This window comes from Limanda limanda, chromosome 8, assembly GCF_963576545.1.
Source record: "Limanda limanda chromosome 8, fLimLim1.1, whole genome shotgun sequence".
NCBI lineage: Eukaryota > Metazoa > Chordata > Actinopteri > Pleuronectiformes > Pleuronectidae > Limanda > Limanda limanda.
Window position 1 is genome coordinate 12,368,990 of NC_083643.1, and position 22,336 is coordinate 12,391,325.

Genomic DNA, 22,336 nt, shown 5'->3' on the forward strand with positions numbered 1-22,336 from the left:
CTGCTGACTTCTAGTGGTTAAACCTCTTGCTTGTATTTTTTATTGATTTATTCACATAAATGTATCAAGATCATTGTTTTGAAAACATAATTAATCTACATATGTACATGAATCCACCCCACTTAAACTTTTTTAAATATACAATATATCTGTATATACAGTCTATGTTTAACTACAGATTCATTATACTTCATGCAGGGACCTTGGTCTCCCTCTGGCAGCCATTGGTATGTACTACACTGGTAGAGATTTAAAAACAATATCCTGCATCTATCTACTCGATGCTGTTTCAGATAAAGACTAAACAATATCCATTCTCACAGGAACATCAGCCCGAACAGATGAAGATCAAGAGCGTAGACTGTTTATGAATTTAAACAGTGTATCCTTACTGTTTACATTCATGAACTAAATAAACACATAGCGTTGCATTTGTTTTGCAATGAAAGCAACAAAAAAACAATTTAGATATTTATATTTTATGCTATTTCATATTTCAGAGTGAAATGTGAACCTTTACACAAGTTTGTGTCAATCCTGCCAAGAATAAAAATCCCCTGCAGCGATGTTTGTAATGATGAACTCAGCTCTGTTTTATTTTGTTTTTTTTACTCTAAATTAATGATAACAGGCTGTCGTGTTGGCAGGACTTCAACCACCTATTCATTGCACAATATCTAACACTATGTACATTTAAAAACAAAAATAAAAAAATTAATTAATTAAAATTAAAAAAAATCGATACACATGTGTATCATGACCAGACAAACAAAAAAGTCTACACATTTTATTGTATTTAGTTAGTTAGTTATTTATCATAACATGTATGACTATAATGAGGTTTCTTTTCGGGGCAAAATAGTGAATCATTAAAAAACCACTGGCCAACACTTTTATATCAGAGTGCAACTTTACTAAATTTGGCAGAAAAAATATTGCATTATGATTTCCTCTCAACTGAAGTACTTATTTTGAATCCATTTCCATGTCTGTATGCGCTCTGCACCCAGCTATTGAGTAAAGTGTTGCTTTGTACTATTTTAAATGCGCCTGATTTAGTGAAAAACAAACATAAGATTGACCTATTAAACTGCTCACATCCGACTTCAGGAAGCTTTCCAGCTTAAGCACTCTTCTCAATAATAAACCAAACAAACCAAAAAGAGCCCCGTCATCTGTGTTTCTATGGTTTGTACTGTATGTGTAACATAGCTGTAGAAAAAGAGCATTCTCAATTATCCTCTAACCCTGACAAATGACCCGAGTGTGCTTCATTAGTCCAAACAGCCTTAAAACAAGTTCATAGTAACAAAGGTTGATCACTAAGACATTACGCTTTCTTATTCCTTGAAGATATTTGCCCTAGTATTAAACTGATGATCAATATAAGCAGGATAAATAGATATTCATACAACTTTAACTTACTACACCTGACAGGCAAACGTTTTGAAGGCTAATAGTTTGACTTTCAAAACTTTGTGGGATACATCCTAAAGGTTAAAATAAGTACAACAAGGGTTTTTCAGTTGTTTCGAATTTTTATTTCCCCCCTTCACAAATGCCTCATAGTATATCTAACATACTTGTTTGTGGTTAATGATTTCAAAGTGGATTGAATGGTGAAAGGAGAGCGGACTCTTCTACAGCTCGCCGTGCTCAACCTGCTCTGCGTATTGTCGGAGCTTCTCTGGGAGAGTCTGAGTCATGAAGACAAACCACTCCTTCTTCAGCTGCCGAGCAGGTGTCTGCTCCTTCAGTGCAATCGACAGGTATTCTTCTTCTGCTCCATACTTAGGCCAGTGGACAAGGCCGTCCCCATTAGGAGAACTACACAAGCGTGCACACACAAACACACAAGTTATAGATACGTTTGTCATACCTCCATGTATATATAGTTGGGCCAACATGTGTAGCCAAAAGCCTGCAACCAAATGTTTCCTTTGTTCTGAAGACAAAGGAGAGGTTCCAGAACTCAGTCTCAGGTGCTTCATCTTCACACCTTCAGGTGTTAAGCCTGCCCCCGGACACACCTTTCCACCACTATTGGTCATTGTGTGCCTCATGACGTCACCAGACCAATAAAAGCCCAGTTCCCTCTGACTTCTCTCTCTTCTCTGCTCCTGCAGGGTTACCTCTCCCTACCCAAGCCCTTTTGACCTCCAAGCAGGCATGTCTGGTGCAGACTGCTAGAACCTTCCAAAAGGCAGTGACGCGAGAGCCTGCCTAAGAACTTCAGAACGGAACAGGAACCACAACCAGCAACACCACTTCACCGGACTTCAAACAGCATCTCAAATGGGACCTTTTCATGACCTGGCACCAACCCCTCACACACTCATCTCCCCCGAAACCTAACACATACAGTGGTGGCCAAAATTATTAGAATACTTGGCATATTTAAGAGGTTTCAGTTGTTTTTGTTGAATTGGCCATTAAAATACCCATTAAACGAATGGAATATCTACAAAGTCATCAATTATGCTCTATAAACCATAGAATAGAGCCATCATAATGAGATTTAGGTAATTTTCCTTACAAACAACAAGCTTAGCCAAGGACTTGAGATGCAGTCCAAGCACTGTAAAAAATACTTTAGACCGCCATGATGCCACCAATTAACACTAGAACCGAAAGGGGAGAGGTTGAAAAAAGAAACTTTCTGACAGACAAGTGAAGCATCTCAAAATTCTCAGTCACAAGAACTGTGTGATGAGATCAACACCACAATGACTGATGGTGCAACAGTGTCTTCAAGAACTGTGCGACGGAAACTGGGAGAAGAAGGACTTGTTGGCAGAATAGCAGCAAAGAAACCATTACTGAGAGAGAAAAATAGAGTGAAACGCCTGAAATTTGCAAAAGATCACAAGAAATGGACAAAGGTGTCAGGGTTTTTGGACTGTGGTACCCTTAAATGACCATGTGGGGTCCTCAGTGTTCCTTTTCTTCTGTCACATGTGTTTTGATTTGATTGTTTCATTGTGTTCACCTGTGCGTTATCTGCCAGCCTTTATAAGTCACCTGATTCTCTTTGTGTTTGCCGAGTCTTGGAATTGACAACCTTGAGTTAAGTACGTGTGTTAATCAGAGAACCTCTTGTCTATATACTATTCCTTTGTTGAACCTTTTTTGTCTTGAGATTTTTTTTGTTACCTGTTTTTGGACATCCTAAGTTTACTCTGTTATTTACCAGACTGTGTTTTTTAGTTGTCTGGTAGTATTCTTAGTTGCTGTTAAAACCTGATGCCTGAACTAAGTAAAGATACCTTTTTTTCCCCCTACAAACAACTTGTCTGTGTCTATCTCTGCATCTGAGTCATCACCCCTCATAGCCCAGTGGTAGGCAATCTGCCTCTCTCACGGGAGACCCAGGATCAAATCCTGACTATTCTTACAAAAGGTAGATTGGTATAAAGTGTTGTGGACTGATGAGTCCAAGTTTTGCAACAAGAGAAGAGTGTATGTTCGACGGAGGGTGGGCAAAAGATATAAATGAGTGTCTCTTGCCAACAGTTAAACACAGAGGGGGTAGTATTATGGTGTGGGGTGCCATTTCAGCCTCAGGAACAGGTGCCTTAGTGAAAATTGATGGCACAATGGATAAGAAAGCATATCACAACATTCTGGTGAGGCAGGGAGTACCATCTGGAAGTCGTCTTATTGGGCCTGGATTTATTTTCCAAGAGGACAATGACCCTAAACATTCTCCTACCTATTGCCGGAACTATCTGCGACAGAAGGAATCTGCTGGAACATTGAAAACGATGGACTGGCCCCCTCAAAGTCCGGACCTGAACCCCATCGAGCAAATTTGGGGGCGAGATGGAAAATAAACCGGACAGTTCTATTGTACATTCAAAGGAAAGCCTTTGGCTTAAGTTGCAGAAGGCATGGGATAAAATTAGTGTTGAAGTTCTCAGGAAATATATTGACACTATGCCAGAGAGATGTGCTGCTGTAATTGCTGCAAAAGGTGGACGTACCATATATTAAAGTTAAAAGTGGATAAAAACAGTAGGACTCTCTTCATATGTTACTTGTTTGTGATCAGAGCAACCATCTGCATGTTTCATGAACATTATGAAATTAAATCATGTTTTGGAGGCAAAAAAAAGGTCAATTTTGTCAGATCCTAAAGGTGTTCTAATAATTTTGGCCACCACTGTACATGTGATCTCAGCCACATGATCCCCACACTCCAGGGGGTCTTCATTACTCACACAAACATCTGCATATAGTAAGTACACTTTCAGTTAGTTTGTGTGTTTATTCTTTATTCTTTTTTATTTATCAATGTTTTTCTTCAACACACATGTCTTCATTAATGTTGCATAAGGGTGAATTGTTTCAACCTCTACACAGTCAATAACTACATATCCTTCAATTTTGCTATCTACTGACGTGATAATTTTGGTTAGTTATTAATTGAATTATTAATCAGAGTTCCAAATTTGTAGTTAGGTGCCCCGAGGTAGCTTTACTGAATTCAAGTTAATATTTAATATTCATATTTTTAATATTAATATTGAGTATTTTTTCTGATAACATTTATTGAATTCCCAAAGGCAGACCATTTAATGGTGCCACGCTTAAGGTATAATAATCACAACATATATGTATATGATTCGAGGTCATACCTACCCTGTACGAGCAAAGTTGCCCCAGTAGCTCATCATGATTCTGCTTAACTCTTCCTCCTCTTCTGTGCATTTATCTGAAACAATGATAATGTGGTAAAACACTTAACCATAAACACAAACCACAGCAGATCACCACATGTCTTGTGGTCTATTGAGCCAGTAACTTTTACATTGAGCTTACCAAGCAATTTGACATGTGTGGTTGTGAAACAGAATCCTGATACTGTGAAGATTTCATCTCCATGGTCACTCCCAACAAAGCTCGGCCTTTTTCCCTTCAGGGCAATGGGAGCATGCTGGTACTCATACAGGTAAACAGGGGCGCCTGCATCTGGTGGCAGATAAATGGGTGGGATACAGTAGATATTGTTTATGAAAATGTGGGACAATAAATTATAATTGATGCTTCTTAAATTGCGACAGGAAGAAAAATAATCTGAGACTCGGTGATGTGAAAATAAAGTATTTAGTTTAGGTTATGTTATTTTATAAGGTGAACATCTGTCTCCAGTGTTAAATTGAGGAATGTGGAGCATCCTGTTAAAGTATAATTATAATATAGCGATAAAGAAATACTTCATTTGTTGGCTCATCAGCACCACATTATCATAAATATCGGGCTTTGAAAAGATTGTGCTACAAAATGTGTCAATTCTAAAAAAAAGAACAACTCAGTCTTGGGAGGAAATTGCATCTTTTGTTGAGGAGGAAATCATTTCTTAGTTACTCAAGGACTGGTTCTCCATCTTGTAATATATATATTTATTTTTCTAGAAAAATTACGACTTCATTCTTGAAATATCCAATTTGTTTCCTACACTGTAGCCCTAATACTCATATTAATATGTCATATTAAATACATTTACATTAGCATGTATAGAAAATTACCTCTGTGGGCCATTGCCGTCTTGATAGCTGGAATGTTAAATAAAACATCTCCCAGCAACTGAGTGAATCCATTTCTGTTTTTCACTCGATCTTCACCGGTTCCGATGTATTCCTCTAAAATCATATCTCTCAGGATTGCAGTTTTGGGCTTGAAATAACAATGAACACGTTTGGTTAAGAAACTTGAGTAAGATAAAAACAGAGTGATGCTGTAATGTGTGGCAGTGTTTGTCTTACATCACTGAAAAACATGGAGACTATGTTGACCACATGCTCCCGATCTAATCCCTCAATCCAGTCTGGAGGAGACATAAACTGAGGAAAGAGGCAGCTGCAGTTAAGGTTCTAGACACGCACAGCAGCAAAACAAGTGACCATCAGCAACATATTTCAGGAACAATCATTCACTTAGCACTTACACTTGGAAGTAACCAGCCACCTTCATCATTATTAACACCGGTCATTACAGGCAGAGTGGGAAATGCCTTTTCCAGGAAAATCTCATTCACAGTTTTAGTGAGAAAGTGTCCATCAATGGTTACACCATATTTCAAGGTTTCCATCTGGAGATTGGAAAAAAAGTTATTGATTCACAGGAAACTTAAGGCCGGCGCATACTTCTGCATTTTCAGGGGCCCGGAAGCGCAAGAGCCCTTCCGGGCCCCTTACGTGCTTCAGATCCCTTCTTACATGCTTACGTGCGTCGCCCAATTTTTCTAACTAGACGGCAAAGCTCCGCAAGCCTCACGAAGCCCGCAAGGCTGTGATTGGTCTGCTAACTACATCCTTTCAGGAGTCGCATTTCCGGTTTCATGCCCCATAATACTGGCGGAAACCACGAAAGATTTAGAAGAACGAATATGGACCAAATAGAAGAGCGTTTGGCAGAAGAGATCCAAAACTATGACCACTAGTATATCCCGTCACTGACTGGCGTATTTGTCCGCCAGAAAAAGGCTATGAGGAGCCGCCGTAAATAAACAGTCGACGACGACTGCCACACACGAAGAAGAGCCGACTTCGACAAAAAACATTACTCCGCCTAGTGGTCTGGCGGTGAATTGCTTTGCATCAAGCGCAACCGTTGGGGAACTATAAATTAAAACGAGTCCCACGACACAGCTGCGTGAAAAGCCGCAGACGCCGTTGCAGAAGCATGCGCCGGCCTTTACAGAGGACATAGGCACACGGTCAATTAACCACATCGGCTGTGTATATAATATATCTCACCATTGTAATTGTCAGAACAGAATCGAAGTCCAGGTTTTTCAAGCATTGGCTGATCTTCTCTGTGCTTTCCAGGCTACAGCCAGATATATTTGCTACCATCTGAGGAAAGACACAAGAGGATCCATCTCAGCAATTCAGAAATCCAATTATATTTTTATGCGCTGATCAATGTTTGCACAATTAAGTATGCACATAGATGCTTCACCTGTGCCACTGAAAGAGGATCACTCATGAAGAGTGCATCCATTGCAGCAGTGCCGCTCTCAGCGATGCCACGGTGGAGCAGGCCTTCGGTCAATGGTGAGAGGAGCTGTTGGTTAAAGCATCAGAAGAAGTGACAGCTGTGTTTACTCTGTCCAATTTGTGCTACTTTAAAAAAACCTGGCGGCCTCCGTAGAGAAGACCCGCTCCTGATGTAAATATAAAGTATTTCAATATAAAAGGGCCCATTCTAGGGTTAGGAAAACAACAATTCGTCCAGTTTGGATGAAACACACGAGTGAAAACACCACAAGGATTATTTTACACACTGGACCTTCAAACTTGCACAGTGTTGCTTTGAGGTCCCACCTCTGCAGATTGATTCTTACCAGGAGGGACACGCTCACTCCACCAGCAGACTCCCCAATTATCGTTACGGAGCTTGGGTCTCCGCCAAAGCTGTGAATGTGCTTCTGGGTCCACCTCAGAGCTTCAACCTGGTCCAACAAGCCAAAGTTCCCGGACATGTGCTCATCTCCAGTGCTGCAGAGAACCATATACTGTAGTTATAGTCTACCAGGCTACGTTCGCACAAGCTGGTTAAGTGAGCAGATTTTCACACTTTGTTCACATGTGGCATAGGTCGGGACCAAAGTAGGAGAATGTAATCCTTGTATTTTCGTTGTAACTGTGCTTAGAAAGTCCATTCGTTTTTTACCTGAGAAGGCCCAGGAATCCCAAGCGGTACTGGATCATAACTATGACCACATCCTGGTAAGCAGCCAGGGCGGAGCAATCATAAATTGAGGCTGACCCAATAGTAAACGCTCCGCCATGGATCCAGACCATGACCTGTTCAAAAACAGAAACACCCTCATGTTCAGACATTATGAATTTCTTAAAAGTAATCAAACCAAGTAATCAAACTTTTCCAGAGCTAAACCTAAGTGATGGATTTTGTTCACATTACATCGACTCAGCTCTTACCACCATAAACTCTCTTGACATCTTGGTCGGTGTCTTCTAAGCGTATTGCTCTGCTTTTTCATACTGAGAATTATTTTTTCATTTTTGCACACACATGCAACAAGGACTTCTTACCGGGAGCTTGGCATCTTTAGATCTGTTTGCAGGAGTGTAGATGTTGAGGTAGAGGCAGTCTTCTGAAATGTCCGGGACATGTGCCACCCCCATGTCGATTTTAGCCATCAGATCTATAACCATCTGTTTATTCTGAACACACCTGAAAGGGGGAAGTATTTCATCAACAAGTATTGGTAGTGATACCCACCGGTGGGACATGCAACAGCTGGGGCACATGGATGCCTTACATGGGCGGCTGCTTGGTAGCGTCTCTCATTCCCTCCCATCCCTCTGCAGGCTGGGGTGCAGCCAGTCTCAGAGCAGGGCCTACAGGTGGCTTGGCAAACGGGACCGCTAGGAAGGCGTGGACCCCGGGCTCCTTCCCCTTCACACTCACATACTCACCTCTCAGGCTCCCGAGCTCCGTGTGAACTTCAGGTGCTGTCAGAATAAAGTGGGACTCAGTAGAGAATCCGAATGTGACACTTCACAAGGACAAAATCATTAAGTTTAGATTTGTAACAAATATAAGGTCTCCAAACATTCAGGTTCTTCACGAGGAGGTTGTATCATATTACACATTCCTGGTCATTATCTACCTGTGGGTGAGTGGGGGATACACCCTCAGTTCCAAGCCCTGTGTTGGTCAGTTTACGTGAGAATGAAATCAATATGACAAAGAGTTATCTTAAATGGAGGATCAGTGTGCGTGTGACACGATGTTCACCTTTGAATGCACAGTATCACCACTGGATGTAAAGTCTAAAATGTGAACTGATAAGAGTACGGACATAGCCAAACTGGACGGAGCACCAGTTCTTCAGACTAACAGTGTAATCAGATCCAAAGATAATGCGTTTCATGTATTATGAGAGATCAGCATGCAGAGAAATTAGTTTTCTCATAAATACTTATCGGCCTGCAGCATCACAATGACAAACAAAAATAGAAAATAATCCTCAAAGTCTGCTTGTGTTTTGCATCTAATCTCTCGACCGAAATTTAATTTCTGTCAGAACATATTACGCAAGTATGGTAACGATACTCTCTTAACCATATATTGGATTAACTTGAAGCAGGTTCTTCCTAAATGGTTAAAACTGCTAATGTGCATGGGGTGTTGTTTTCACCTTTGAACACAGAGGCTTTCACCAAATGTAGGTGTAAGGTGAGGTCTGAGTTCAGCGAGAGTCTAACTGAGCACAAGTTCTACAGGTTGACAAAGTTGCAGGCAGCTCCCTGGTTCTCCCAGTTATTTTCTGGTGGTGTACTCACCCTGTGGGTCAGCAGCAGCAGCAGCAGCAGCAGCACAGACACTCAGCACTGACAGGAGACGGAGGACAGTTTGCTTTGCACGGGACTCCATGGTCTCTCTCCTTCTTTCGGGCTCAGCACACAGGAAGCACCGCCTGCGAAGTTGAGCAACTACAACTCGGTGTCGAGCCGCGGGGACGGTTTCTCTAACGCAAGGGAGCGCGCCTGATGTAAAGGGGAGGTGGGATGACGGGACAGCGCCTCGATTTCACCCCAATGTAGAAGACTCGCTAATTCACCGTAATGTAAAGAGTTTTAATTAGCAAGTTTTTTTACGCTATCAGATGGCTCAGCAATTAAGATGAATGCTTGAATATGAATATATATATATGCTATTTCATAATAGTAATACAGTTATTATTGATAATAATATACGAAATATATGACACGTATTTCGTAAGATCATATTTTATTTTCTATAAATATATAGGTGCTTTATATAAAAGGTCAGTGATATGATCTGAACTCCAACGCACAGAGGAAGGACGCTCTCCTCTGAGAAGTAAACATACTGACCTGCCACAAAAATCCATTTTCACTGGAGTTTACACGACAGTCCAGATCATGGGTTTTAGAAGATACTTCCGCTGATGTTTTTCCTGTTAAATGTCAAATCTTAACAACTGAATTCTGTTCACCTCAAATGTTCGGTGATGCAAGAAAACCCCAGACATTATTCAAACCAAATATTTGTAAAAGCCCATAATTCACCAGTGGTATGATGCTCTTTGGGATTTTGGGAGAACAGACCATTTAAAGAGTAGGACTGGCAGAATATTTTTCTGCTGACTTCTAGTGGTTAAACCTCTTGCTTGTATTTTTTATTGATTTATTCATATAAATGTATCAAGATCATTGTTTTGAAAACATCATTAATCTACATATGTACATGAATCCACCCCAATTAAACTTTTTTAAATATACAATATATCTGTATATACAGTCTATGTTTAACTGCAGATTCATTATACTTCATGCAGGGACCTTGGTCTCCCTCTGGCAGCCATTGGTATGTACTACACTGGTAGAGATTTAAAAACAATATCCTGCATCTATCTACTCAATGTTGTTTAAGATAAAGACTAAACAATGTCCATTCTCACAGGAACATCAGCCCGAACAGATGAAGATCAAGAGCGTAGACTGTTTATGAATTTAAACAGTGTATCCTTACTGTTTACATTCATGAACTAAATAAACACATCGCGTTGCATTTGTTTTGCAATGAAAGCAACAAAAAAAAACAATTTAGATATTTATATTTTATGCTATTTCATATTTCAGAGTGAAATGTGAACCTTTACACAAGTTTGTGTCAATCCTGCCAAGAATTAATCCCCTGCAGCGATGTTTGTAATGATGAACTCAGCTCTGTTTAGTTTTTGTATGTGCGAATGTAATAATAACAGGCTGTCGTGTTGGCAGGACTTCAACCACCTATTCATTGCACAATATGTAACACTATGTAAATTTAAAAACAAAAATAAAAAAATTAATTAATTAAAATTAAATTAAAAAAAAATCGATACACATGTGTATCATGACCAGACAAACAAAAAAGTCTACACATTTTATTGTATTTAGTTAGTTAGTTATTTATTATAAGATGTATGACTATAATGAGGTTTCTTTTCAGGGCAAAATAGTGAATCATTAAAAAAACACTGGCCAACACTTTTATATCAGAGTGCAACTTTACTAAATTTGGCAGAAAAAATATTGCATTATGATTTCCTCTCAACTGAAGTACTTATTTTGAATCCATTTCCATGTCTGTATGCCCTCTGCACCCAGCTATTGAGTGATTTGCCTTTGAAAAGTGTTGCTTTGTACTATTTTAAATGCGCCTGATTTAGTGAAAAACAAACATAAGATTGACCTATTAAACTGCTCACATCCGACTTCAGGAAGCTTTCCAGCTTAAGCACTCTTCTCAATAATAAAACAAACAAACCGAAAAGAGCCCTGTCATCTGTGTTTCTATGGTTTGTACTGTATGTGTAACATAGCTGTAGAAAAAGAGCATTCTCAATTATCCTCTAACCCTGACAAATGACCCGAGTGTGCTTCATAAGTCCAAACAGCCTTAAAACAAGTTCATAGTAACAAAGGTAGATCACTAACACATCACGCTTTCTTATTCCTTGAAGATATTTGCCCTAGTATTAAACTGATGATCAATATAAGCGGGATAAATATATATTCATACAACTTTAACTTACTACACCTGACAGGCAAACGTTTTGAAGGCTAATAGTTTGACTTTCAAAACTTTGTGGGATACATCCTAAAGGTTACAATAAGTACAACAAGGGTTTTTCAGTTGTTTAGAATTTTTATTTCCCCCCTTCACAAATGTCTCATAATATATCTAACATACTTGTTTGTGGTTAATGATTTCAAAGTGGATGGAATGGTGAAAGGAGAGCGGACTCTTCTACAGCTCGCCGCGCTCCACCTGCTCTGCGTATCGTCGGGGCTTCTCTGGGAGAGTCTGAGTCATGAAGACAAACCGCTCCTTCTTCAGCTGCCGAGCAGGTGTCTGCTCCTTCAGTGCAATCGACAGGTATTCTTCTTCTGCTCCATACTTAGGCCAGTGGACAAGGCCGTCCCCATTAGGAGAACTACACAAGCGTGCACACACAAACACACAGGTTATAGATACGTTTGTCATACCTCCATGTATATATAGTTGGGCCAACATGTGTAGCCAAAAGCCTGCAACCAAATGTTTCCTTTGTTCTGAAGACAAAGGAGAGGTTCCAGAACTCAGTCCCAGGTGCTTCATCTTCACACCTTCAGGTGTTAAGCCTGCCCCGGGACACACCTTTCCACCACTATTGGTCATTGTGTGCCTCATGACGTAACCAGACCAATAAAAGCCCAGTTCCCTCTGACTTCTCTCTCTTCTCTGCTCCTGGAGGGTTACCTCTCCCTACCCAAGCCCTTTCGACCTCCAAGCAGGCATGTCTGGTGCAGACTGCTCACACCTTCCAAAAGGCAGTGACGCGAGAGCCTGCCTAAGAACTTCAGAACGGAACAGGAACCACAACCAGCAACACCACTTCACAAGACTTCAAACAGCATCTCAAACGGGACCTTTTCATGACCTGGCACCAACCCCTCACACACTCATCTCCCCCGAAACCTAACACATACAGTGGTGGCCAAAATTATTAGAACACTTGGCATATTTAAGAGGTTTCAGTTGTTTTTGTTGAATTGGCCATTAAAATACCCATTAAACGAATGGAATATCTACAAAGTCATCAATTATGCTCTATAAACCATAGAATAGAGCCATCATAATGAGATTTAGGTAATTTTCCTTACAAACAACAAGCTTAGCCAAGGCCTTGAGATGCAGTCCAAGCACTGTAAAAAATACTTTAGACCGCCATGAGGCCACCAATTAACACTAGAACCGAAAGGGGAGAGGTTGAAAAAAGAAACTTTCTGACAGACAAGTGAAGTATCTCAAAATTCTCAGTCTTAAGGACCGAAGAAAGACCTCACGAGAACTGCGTGATGAGATCAACACCACAATGACTGATGGTGCAACAGTGTCTTCAAGAACTGTGCGACGGAAACTGGGAGAAGAAGGACTTGTTGGCAGAATAGCAGCAAAGAAACCATTACTGAGAGAGAAAAATAGAGTGAAACGCCTATAATTTGCAAAAGATCACAAGAAATGGACAAAAGTGTCAGGGTTTTTGGACTGCGGTACCCTTAAATGACCATGTGGGGTCCTCAGTGTTCCTTTTCTTCTGTCACATGTGTTTTGATTTGATTGTTTCATTGTGTTCACCTGTGCGTTATCTGCCAGCCTTTATAAGTCACCTGATTCTCTTTGTGTTTGCCGAGTCTTGGAATTGACAACCTTGAGCTCAGTATGTGTGTTAATCAGAGAACCTCTTGTCTATATACTATTCCTTTGTTGAACCTTTTTTTGTCTTGAGATCTTTCTTGTGACCTGTTTTTGGACATCCTAAGTTTACTCTGTTATTGACCAGACTGTGTTTTTTAGTTGTCTGGTAGTATTCTTAGTTGCTGTTAAAACCAGATGCCTGAACTAAGTAAAGATACCTTTTTTTCCCCCTACAAACAACTTGTCCGTGTCTATCTCTGCATCTGAGTCATCACCCCTCATAGCCCAGTGGTAGGCAATCTGCCTCTCTCACGGGAGACCCAGGATCAAATCCCGACGATTCCTACAAAAGGTAGATTGGTATAAAGTGTTGTGGACTGATGAGTCCAAGTTTGGCAACAAGAGAAGAGTGTATGTTCGACGTAGGGTGGGCAAAAGATATAAATGAGTGTCTCTTGCCAACAGTTAAACACGGAGGGGGTAGTATTATGGTGTGGGGTGCCATTTCAGCCTCAGGAACAGGTGCCTTAGTGAAAATTGATGGCACAATGGATAAGAAAGCATATCACAACATTCTGGTGAGGCAGGGAGTACCATCTGGGAGTCGTCTTATTGGGCTTGGATTTATTTTCCAAGAGGACAATGACCCTAAACATTCTCCTATCTATTGCCGGAACTACCTGCGACAGAAGGAATCTGCTGGAACATTGAAAATGATGGACTGGCCCCCTCAAAGTCCAGACCTGAATCCCATCGAGCAAATTTGGGGCGAGATGGAAAATAAACTGGACAGATCTAAAGTACATTCAAAGGAAAGCCTTTGGCTTGAGTTGCAGAAGGCATGGGATAAAATTAGTGTTGAAGTTCTCAGGAAATATATTGACACTATGCCAGAGAGATGTGCTGCTGTAATTGCTGCAAAAGGTGGACGTACCATATATTAAAGTTAAAAGTGGATAAAAACAGTAGGACTCCATCTGTTATTTGTTTGTGCTCAGAGCAACCATCTGCATGTTTCATGAACATTATGAAATTAAATCATGTTTTGGAGGCAAAAAAAAGGTCAATTTTGTCCGATCCTAAAGGTGTTCTAATAATTTTGGCCACCACTGTACATGTGATCTCAGCCACATGATCCCCACACTCCAGGGGGTCTTCATCGTGGCCAGCTGCCATTTTGAAAGCACACTTAATCACACAAACATCTGCATATAATAAGTACACTTTCAGTTAGTTTGTGGTTTTCTTCAACACACGTGTCTTCATTAATGTTGCATAAGGGTGAATTGTTTCAACCTCTACACTGTCAATAACTACATATCCTTCAATTTTGCTAACTACTGACGTTATCATTTTGGTTAGTTATTAATTTAATTATTTATCAGAGTTCCAAATTTGTAGTTAGGTGCCCGAGCTAGCTTTACTGAATTCAAGTTAATATTTAATATTCATATTTGTAATATTAATATTGAGTATTTTTTCTGATAAAATTTATTGAATTCCCAAAGGCAGACCAATTAATGGTATATGATTCGAGGTACCTACCCTGTACGAGCAAAGTTGCCCAAGTAGCTCATCATGATTCTGCTTAACTCTTCCTCCTCTTCTGTGCATTTATCTGAAACAATGATAATGTGGTAAAACACTTAACCATGAACACAAACCACAGCAGATCACCACATGTCTGGTGGTCTATTGAGCTAAGGTTTAAGTTTAAGTTTTACATTGAGCTTACCAAGCAACTTGACGTGGGTGGTTGTGAAACAGAATCCTGATACTGTGAGGATTTCATCTCCATGGTCACTCCCAACAAAGCTCGGCCTTTTTCGCTTCAGGGCAATGGGAGCATGCTGGTACTCATACAGGTAAACAGGGGCGCCTGCATCTGGTGGCAGATAAATGGGTGGGATACAGTAGATATTGTTTATGAAAATGTGGGACAATAAATTATAATTGATGCTTCTTAAATTGCCACAGGAAGAAAAATAATCAGAGACTCGGTGATGAAAATGTGAAAATAAAGTATTTAGTTTAGGTTATGTTATTTTATAAGGTGAACATCTGTCTACAGTGTTAAATTGAGAAATGTGGAGCATCTTGTTAGATTATACTTAATGAATAAGGAAATACTGTGGCGTGCACTCATGGGTGTGTCCTCTCACCCAGTGGTCGATGGGAAATGTAAAGTCTGTAGCTATATATACTTCCCGTATGGGGAACATGTGCCTGTTCTTCCTGGCTACTGAATAAACAACAGTAAGCAGTACCTGCGTCTCTGCCTTTCCTTGTCCTGCCACAATACTTCATTTGTTGGCTCCTCAGCACCACATTATCATAAATATTGGGCTTTGAAAAGATTGTGCAACAAAATGTGTCAATTCTGAAAGAAGAACAACTCAGTCTTGGGAGGAAATTGCATCATTTGTTGAGGAGGAAATCATTTCTTAGTTACTCAAGGACTGGTTCTCCTTGCTGCTTATTTACAAAATTTTCCATTTTAGAAATATCTCTTGTAAATCTACAACTTCATTGTTGTAATATTAAAAATTTACCCTTGTAATATCACAACCTTATTTGTGTAATATAATGGCTGTTTTCTCATTAAACTCACACTTAATTCTCATAATATTATGAATTTATTCTCGTAATAACACAACTGAATTTCTGTAATATATATATTTATTTTTCTAGAAAAATTACGACTTCATTCTTGAAATATACAATTTCTTTTCTACACTGTAGCCCTAATACTCATATTAATATGTCATATTAAATACATTTACATTAGCATGTATAGAAAATTACCTCTGTGGGCCATTGCAGTCTTGATAGCTGGAATGTTAAATAAAACATCTCCCAGCAACTGAGTGAATCCATTTCTGTTTTTCACTCGATCTTCACCGGTTCCGATGTATTCCTCTAAAATCATATCTCTCAGGATTGCAGTTTTGGGCTTGAGAAAAAACAATGAACACGTTTGTTTAAGAAACTTGAGTAAGATAAAAACAGAGTGATGCTGTAATGTGTGGCAGTGTTTGTCTTACATCACTGATAAACCCGGAGACTATGTTGACCACATGCTCCCGATCTAATCCCTCAATCCAGTCTGGAGGAGACATAAACTGAGGAAAGAGGCAGCTGCAGTTAAGGTTCTAGACACGCACAGCAGCAAAACAAGTGAACATCAGCAACATATTTCAGGAACAATCATTCACTTAGCACTTACACTTGGAAGTAACCAGCCACCTTCATCATTATTAACACCGGTCATTACAGGCAGAGTGGGAAATGCCTTTTCCAGGAAAATCTCATTCACAGTTTTAGTGAGAAAGTGTCCATCAATGGTTACACCATATTTCAAGGTTTCCATCTGGAGATTTAAAAAAAAGTTATTGATTCACAGGAATCTTAAGGCCGGCGCATGCTTCTGCGTTTTCAGGGGCCCGGAAGCGCAAGAGCCCTTCCGGGCCCCTTACGTGCTTCAGATCCCTTCTTACATGCTTACGTGCGTCGCCCAATTTTTCTAACTAGACGGCAAAGCTCCGCAAGCCTCACGAAGCCCGCAAAGCTGTGATTGGTCTGCTAACTACATCCTTTCAGGAGTCGCATTTCCGGTTTCATGCCCCATAATACTGGCAGAAACCACAAAAGATTTAGAAGAATGAATATGGACCAAATAGAAGAGCGTTTGGCAGAAGGGAATTGAAACTATGACCACTAGTATAACCCGTCACCGACTGGCGTATTTGTCCGCCAGAAAAAGGCTATGAGGAGCCGCCGTAAATAAACAGTCGACGACGATTGCCACACACGAAGAAGAGCCGACTTCGACAAAAAACATTACTCCGCCTAGTGGTCTGGCGGTGAATTGATTTGCATCAAGCGCAACCATTGGGGAACTATAAATTAAAACGAGTCCCACGACACAGCTGCGTGAAAAGCCGCAGACGCCGTTGCAGAAGCATGTGCCGGCCTTTACAGAGGACGTAGGCACACGGTCAATTAATCACATCGGCTGTGTATATAATATATCTCACCAGTGTAATTGTCAGAACAGAATCGAAGTCCAGGTTTTTCAAGCAGTGGCTGATCTTCTCTGTGCTTTCCAGGCTACAGCCAGATATATTTGCTACCATCTGAGGAAAGACCCAAGAGGATCCATCTCAGCACTTCAGAAATCCAATTATATTCTTATGCGCTGATCAATGTACAGTTAAGTATGCACATCGTTGCTTCACCTGTGCCACTGAAAGAGGATCACTCATTAAGAGTGCATCCATTGCAGCAGTGCCGCTCTCAGCGATGCCACGGTGGAGCAGGCCTTCGGTCAATGGTGAGAGGAGCTGTTGGTTAAAGCATCAGAAGAAGTGACAGCTGTGTTTACTCTGTCCAATTTGTGCTACTTTAAAAAAACCTGGCGGCCTCCGTAGAGAAGACCCGCTCCTGATGTAAATATAAAGTATTTCAATATAAAAGGGCCCATTCTAGGGTTAGGAAAACAACAATTTGTCCAGTTTGGATGAAACACACGAGTGAAAACACCACAAGGATTATTTTACACACTGGACCTTCAAACTTGGAGGTCCCACCTCTGCAGATTGATCCTTACCAGGAGGGACACGCTGGTTCCACCAGCAGACTCCCCAAATATCGTTACTGAACCTGGGTCTCCGCCAAAGCTGTGAATGTGCTTCTGGGTCCACCTCAGAGCTTCAACCTGGTCCAACAAGCCAAAGTTCCCGGACATGTGCTCATCTCCAGTGCTGCAGAGAACCATATACTGTGGTTATAGTCTACCAGGCTACGTTCGCACAAGCTGGTTAAGTGAGCATTTTGTTCACATGTGGCACAGGTCAGGAACAAAGGAGAAGCATGAAATCCTTGTATTTTCATTGTAACTGTGCTTAGAAAGTCCAATCATTTTTTACCTGAGAAGGCCCAGGAATCCCAAGCGGTACTGGATCATAACTACGACCACATCCTGGTAAGCAGCCAGGGCGGAGCCATCGTAAATTGAGGCTGACCCAATAGTAAACGCTCCGCCATGGATCCAGACCATGACCTGTTCAAATACAGAAACCCCATCAAGTTTAGACATTATGAATTTCTTAAAAGTAATCAAACCAAGTAATCAAACTTTTCCAGAGCTAAACCTAAGTGATGGATTTTGTTTACAGTACCTTGACTCAGCTCTTACCACCACAAACTCTCTTGACATCTTGGTCAGTGCCTTCTAACATATGGCTCCGCTTTTTCATACTGAGAATTATTTTTTCATTTTTGCACACACATGCAACAAGGACTTCTTACCGGGAGCTTGGCATCTTGAGATCTGTTTGCAGGGGTGTAGATGTTGAGGTAGAGGCAGTCTTCTGAAATGTCCGGGACATGTGCCACCGCCATGTCGATTTTAGCCATCAGATCTATAACAAACTGTTTATTCTGAACACACCTGAAAGGGGGAAGTATTTCATCAAGTATTGGACGTGATTCCCACCGGTGAGACATGCAACAGCTGGGGCACATGGATGCCTTACATGGGCGGCTGCTTGGTAGCGTCTCTCATTCCCTCCCATCCCTCTGCAGGCTGGGGTGCAGCCAGTCTCAGAGCAGGGTCTACAGGTGGCTTGGCAAACGGGACCGCCAGGAAGGCGTGGACCCCGGGCTCCTTCCCCCTCACACTCACATACTCACCTCTCAGGCTCCCGAGCTCCGTGTGAACTTCAGGTGCTGTCAGAATAAAGTGGGACTCAGTAGAGAATCCGAATGTGACACTTCACAAGGACAAAATCATGAAGTTTAGATTTGTAACAAATATAAGGTCTCCAAACATTCAGGTTCTTCACGAGGAGGTTGTATCATATTACACATTCCTACTCATTATCTACCTGTGGGTGAGTGGGGTACACACCCTCAGTTCCAAGCCCTGTGTTGGTCAGTTTACGTGAGAATGAAATCAATATGACAAAGGGTTATCTTAAATGGAGGAGCAGTGTGCGTGTGACACGATGTTCACCTTTGAATGCACAGTATCACCACTGGATGTAAAGTCTAAAATGTGAACTGATAAGAGTACGGATATAGCCAAACTGGACGGAGCACCAGTTCTTCAGACTAACAGTGTAATCAGATCCAAAGATAATGCGTTTCATGTATTATGAGAGATCAGCATGCAGAGAAATTAGTTTTCTCATAAATACTTATCGGCCTGCAGCATCACAATGACAAACAAGAATAGAAAATAATCATCAAAGTCTGCTTGTGTTTTGCATCTAATCTCTAGACCGAAATTTAATTTCTGTCAGAACATATTACGCAAGTATGGTAACGATACTCTCTTAACCATATATTGGATTAACTTGAAGCAGGTTCTTTCTAAATGGTTAAAACTGCTAATGTGCATGGGGTGTTGTTTTCACCTTTTAACACAGAGGTTGTCACCAAATGTAGGTGTAAGGTGAGGTCTGAGTTCAGCAAGAGTCTAACTGAGCACAAGTTCTACAGGTTGACAGAGTTGCAGGCAGCTCCCTGGTTCTCCCAATTAGTTTCTGGTGGTGTACTCACCCTGTGGGTCAGCAGCAGCAGCAGCAGCAGCAGCAGCAGCAGCAGCAGCAGCAGCAGCAGCAGCAGCAGCAGCAGCAGCAGCAGCAGCAGCAGCAGCAGCACAGCAGCAGCAGCAGCAGCAGCAGCAGCAGCACAGACACTCAGCACTGACAGGAGACGGAGGACAGTTTGCTTTGCACGGGACTCCATGGTCTCTCTCCTTCTTTCGGGCTCAGCACACAGGAAGCACCGCCTGCGAAGTTGAGCAACTAACTAACTGTAAAGGGGAGGAGGGATGACGGGACAGCGCCTCGATATCCGCCCAATGTAGAAGACTCGCTAATTCACCGTAATTTAATGAGTTTTTATTAGCAAGGTTTTTTACGCTATCAGATGGCTCAGCAATTAAGATTAATGCTTGAATATATATATATGCTATTTCATAACAGTAATACAGTTATAATTGATAATAATATACGAAATATATGACACGTATTTCGTAAGATAATATTTTATTATATGAAATATATAGCTGCTTTATATAAAAGGTCAGTGATATGATCTGAACTCCAACGCACAAAGGAAGGACGCTCTCCTCTGAGAAGTAAACATACTGACCTGCCACAAAAATCAATTTTCACTGGAGTTTACACGACAGTGCAGATCGTGGGTTTAGAAGATACTTCCGCTGATGTTTTTCCTGTTAAATGTCAAATCTTAACAACTGAATTCTGTTCACCTCAAATGTTCGGTGATGAAAGAAAAAACCCAGACATTATTCAAATCAAATCTTTGTAAAAGCCCATAATTCACCAGTGGTATGATGCTCTTTGGGATTTTGGGAGAACAGACCATTTAAAGAGTAAGACTGGCAGAATATGTTTCTGCTGACTTCTAGTGGTTAAACCTCTTGCTTGTATTTTTTATTGATTTATTTATTTAAATGTATCAAGATCATTGTTTTGAAGACATCATTAATCTACATATGTACATGAATCCACCCCAATTAAACTTTTTTAAATATACAATATATCTTTATATACAGTCTATGTTTAACTGCAGATTCATTATACTTCATGCATGGACCTTGGTCTCCCTCTGGCAGCCATTGGTATGTACTACACTGGTAGAGATTTAAAAACAATATCCTGCATCTATCTACTCAATGCTGTTTAAGATAAAGACGACTAAACAATGTCCATTCTCACAGGAACATCAGCCCAAACAGATGAACATCAAGAGCGTAGACATTTTATAAATATAAACAGTGTATCCTTACTGTTTATATTCATAAACTAAATACTTACAGCCTGCAAATAATATTACACATCGCGTTGCATTTGTTTTGCAATAAAAGCAACAAAAAAAGCAAATTAGATATTTATATTTTATGCTATTTCATATTTCAGAGTGAAATGTGAACCTTTACACAAGTTTGTGTCAATCCTGCCAAGAATGAATCCCCTGCAGCGATGTTTGTAATGATGAACTCAGCTCTGTTTGTTTAGTTTTTGTATGTGTGACTCTAATGTAATAATAACAGGCTGTCGTGTTGGCAGGACTTCAACCAGCATTACCCAATATCTAACACTATGTAAATTTAAAAAAAAAAATTAAAAAAAATTAAATAAATTAAAAAATAAATAAAAAATAGCATGCTTCCTGTTGCGTTTTTCAAATTGCACCTAAGACTTTTTTGTTTGTCTGGTCATGATACACCCGTGCATTGATTTTTGTGAAAATCGGTCAATGTGAACACGTTCCAGGGGTCTCGGGGGTCACCGTTGAGCCATTTTGCGACGCCCATTGAAAGTTCCTCCAGAATACGTAAGTTTTCACCACTTTCTAACTTTTTGTAAATTCTGGTAAGAATCCTTACAATTTCAATAGGGCCTCAGTGAATGTCAGTTCCAGTCAGTGCTCGGGCCCTAATTATTCTTTACTTTTTCCTGAGCGGCATCACAGGAGCGTCACAGGGAAAGGAACCAATGGGAGTGCGTAACATTAGCAGATACAGACAGTTATATACCAGATGTGATAATATTGTGCCTTCAAACTAAAGCTTAAAATAAATATTATTTATTTAATTTATTTATTTAAAAATAAATAGATAAATAAATGAATAAAACAAGATTTTCTCTTCTTGGCCCCTGAGTGACGTCACAGGAGCGTCAGAGCCGGTGCTTGAAGGAACAAACCCAAACACGTCAAGTCGGCATATACCCACTAGAAGTGCCATAAATCTGCCTTCACAATAAAGCAACACAATAGGTCACTTTACGTAAAATGGAGGCTTCATCGCAAGAAAATAAACTCGATGTGTATATAAATAAATTAATATTACAATTGTTGGGAAAAAAGGGCATTAAAAATCAAACAAGTCCCAGATCGCACGCCTTTAGACGGTGGTCTGTTTTTTAACTTTGAAAAGCACAAGCGGAAGTGGTGTTGAGTCTGTGTTGTGTGTTGTGGGTCAGCGGGGGAGCGCACACTCAGAGGATAATCGCAGGTGGTGAGAGCTCCAATCTGGCGACAGGAGCAGGTGCCGACTCGCATCTGACAACGCTTC

General features: G+C 40.6%; 2 protein-coding genes across 2 annotated transcripts; both read right to left on the bottom strand.

The window, feature by feature from the left end:
- Window positions 1-1,518: 1,518 nt before the first annotated feature.
- On the bottom strand, window positions 1,519-9,475 carry LOC133008763 (fatty acyl-CoA hydrolase precursor, medium chain-like). Its single transcript, XM_061076039.1, has 13 exons — window positions 9,318-9,475; window positions 8,291-8,483; window positions 8,061-8,202; window positions 7,678-7,811; window positions 7,349-7,502; window positions 6,964-7,068; window positions 6,759-6,857; window positions 5,948-6,091; window positions 5,766-5,843; window positions 5,529-5,676; window positions 4,822-4,971; window positions 4,642-4,714; window positions 1,519-1,827 (listed from the first exon to the last, which is right to left on the bottom strand). The coding sequence occupies exons 1-13, from the start codon at window positions 9,406-9,408 to the stop codon at window positions 1,641-1,643; spliced, it is 1,698 nt and encodes a 565-aa protein (XP_060932022.1). The 5' UTR covers window positions 9,409-9,475; the 3' UTR covers window positions 1,519-1,640.
- A 2,196-nt stretch (window positions 9,476-11,671) lies between these two features.
- LOC133008765 (carboxylesterase 5A-like) lies at window positions 11,672-20,032 on the bottom strand. The gene is given in 14 exon segments (XM_061076042.1): window positions 11,672-11,980; window positions 14,770-14,842; window positions 14,960-15,109; window positions 16,030-16,177; window positions 16,269-16,346; window positions 16,451-16,594; window positions 17,262-17,360; window positions 17,463-17,567; window positions 17,834-17,987; window positions 18,153-18,286; window positions 18,535-18,676; window positions 18,762-18,954; window positions 19,789-19,855; window positions 19,858-20,032. Coding segments are annotated over 14 exon segments (1,794 nt in total). The 5' UTR covers window positions 19,978-20,032; the 3' UTR covers window positions 11,672-11,793.
- Between the last annotated feature and the right edge of the window lie 2,304 nt (window positions 20,033-22,336).